General features: G+C 40.9%; 1 protein-coding gene across 5 annotated transcripts in view; it reads right to left on the bottom strand.

The window, feature by feature from the left end:
* Nucleotides 1-1,610, bottom strand: part of LOC101848720 (lachesin) — a 122,075-nt gene that overhangs the window by 28,442 nt on the left and 92,023 nt on the right. For all 5 annotated transcript variants that reach the window (XM_005091577.3, XM_005091580.3, XM_005091575.3 and 2 more), the window contains exon 3: nt 351-481. In XM_005091577.3, coding sequence (XP_005091634.1) covers nt 351-481 — 131 coding nt within the window. The remainder of the gene's footprint in view (nt 1-350; nt 482-1,610) is intronic.

A 1,610-nucleotide genomic window follows, 5' to 3' on the forward strand; every position in this document is an offset into this window, starting at 1 on the left:
AGCACACACACACACACACACACACACACACACACACATATACACACACGATTAAAGGAGGTCAGGGGCACCTAATTTCAGAAGTAAAACTAGCGAGAAAATGGCCGCCCAATTTTGGTAACTTCCATGGCCTAAGAGTCCTTGGAAACTGATACTTTGCATTTTTTGTGCCTTTAATCACTGGGTTGTTTGTTTCTTTTTATTCACACAAAAAAGTATTTTTAAATAGACATAAATGGTTTTGAGCCAAGAAAAAGAAAAATAAATTAGAAAAATAATTGCCCATCGGTCAAAACAAAAACGTTGATTTCTTTGATTTTTAAATTATCTATTTAAATTGTTCTGCTCACCTTATACTCATCAGCGTACTGCTCGGCATAGCGCGGATCCACGCTGCAGGGCAATAGGGCTGTCGTGCCGGACACCACTCTTATGGTCATTGGGGTCTCATCAATGACCCTCTCACTCGTGAACACCCCATCTGTGGAGGTAAGGAGGAACTGACATGAGCTGACTCGTCACAAGAGGTAAGGCTGAACTTAAATGAGCCGACACATCACAGCAACGACTACATTTCTGGCCAGAACATTGTGAGATGAGTTAGTACAAGTAGAAGCAACATTGAACAGACGAAAAAGACGGTCAATAGTTGTAAAGTAATACTAGATAATACAAGTAGGCAGGAAGACAATAATATGATAATCTCCTACAATCTCAAGCCCAAGAAAGCCTAGGGTTAGGGTTAGGGTTAAATATAGGGTTATCTCAGGCTGGCAAGCACTGAACTAGAGTGTTCGTTGTTATAAGTAGTAGATTTTCACCCCCCCTTACAAAAAAGGCAAAAAATAAATAGTTCTACTTAACAGAATGCCCACTTTACCATAGTTGACACATTTCTTGCAAAAGGAGTAGAACCCGGATTACAAGCGTCTCATAGAGCACATGTCTACATTTTATTTCGTTCTAGACTTAGCCGTGGGAAAGACGTCATCAGTGAGACTAAGGACTCCAAACTTTCTTGGTGGGAGAGCGATGAATAATTAATCGCTTCGACAGGCAAACCGCCACTATGTTGTTTCTTCTACGAAGAGCTAGAAGTACATGATACGTCCATGAACAAATTGGATCTATCGATTTGCTTAGGTGTTGAGTATTGGTTCCGACAATCTTTGATTTGACTAACTAATTAACTGCTACTGAGTCCATAGAGCTGATAAATTGTACAAAGGTCTGTTGCCATAATTTATTTGCAGAATGATCTTTGGCTTTAGAATTTAGATTGGTTTCTCTGACAGAATGTTCTTAACGTATTAATGTAGGTTCATTAACAATTTACCTGTTGAAAACGGTCACACTGATGTGATACCGAGTAGAGAGAAGGAAGCGGAATTATCACCAGAGCAAGGAAAGGACTTGTTGCACTGAGAGTGATGGCTGCATCTATGCCCCAACGCGCCCTTATGATCATGCTTCAAGCAGTTGTACAGTCAGTAGTGGACTATGGCCTTGGTATGCTCACCCTATCCAAAACCCAGCTACATTGCCTCGAAGTCATTCAAAATGAAGGAATGAGAACTGTTCTGGGATGCACCCGTGACACAGCAGCATCA

Source organism: Aplysia californica, unplaced genomic scaffold (genome assembly GCF_000002075.1).
Source record: "Aplysia californica isolate F4 #8 unplaced genomic scaffold, AplCal3.0 scaffold00032, whole genome shotgun sequence".
NCBI lineage: Eukaryota > Metazoa > Mollusca > Gastropoda > Aplysiida > Aplysiidae > Aplysia > Aplysia californica.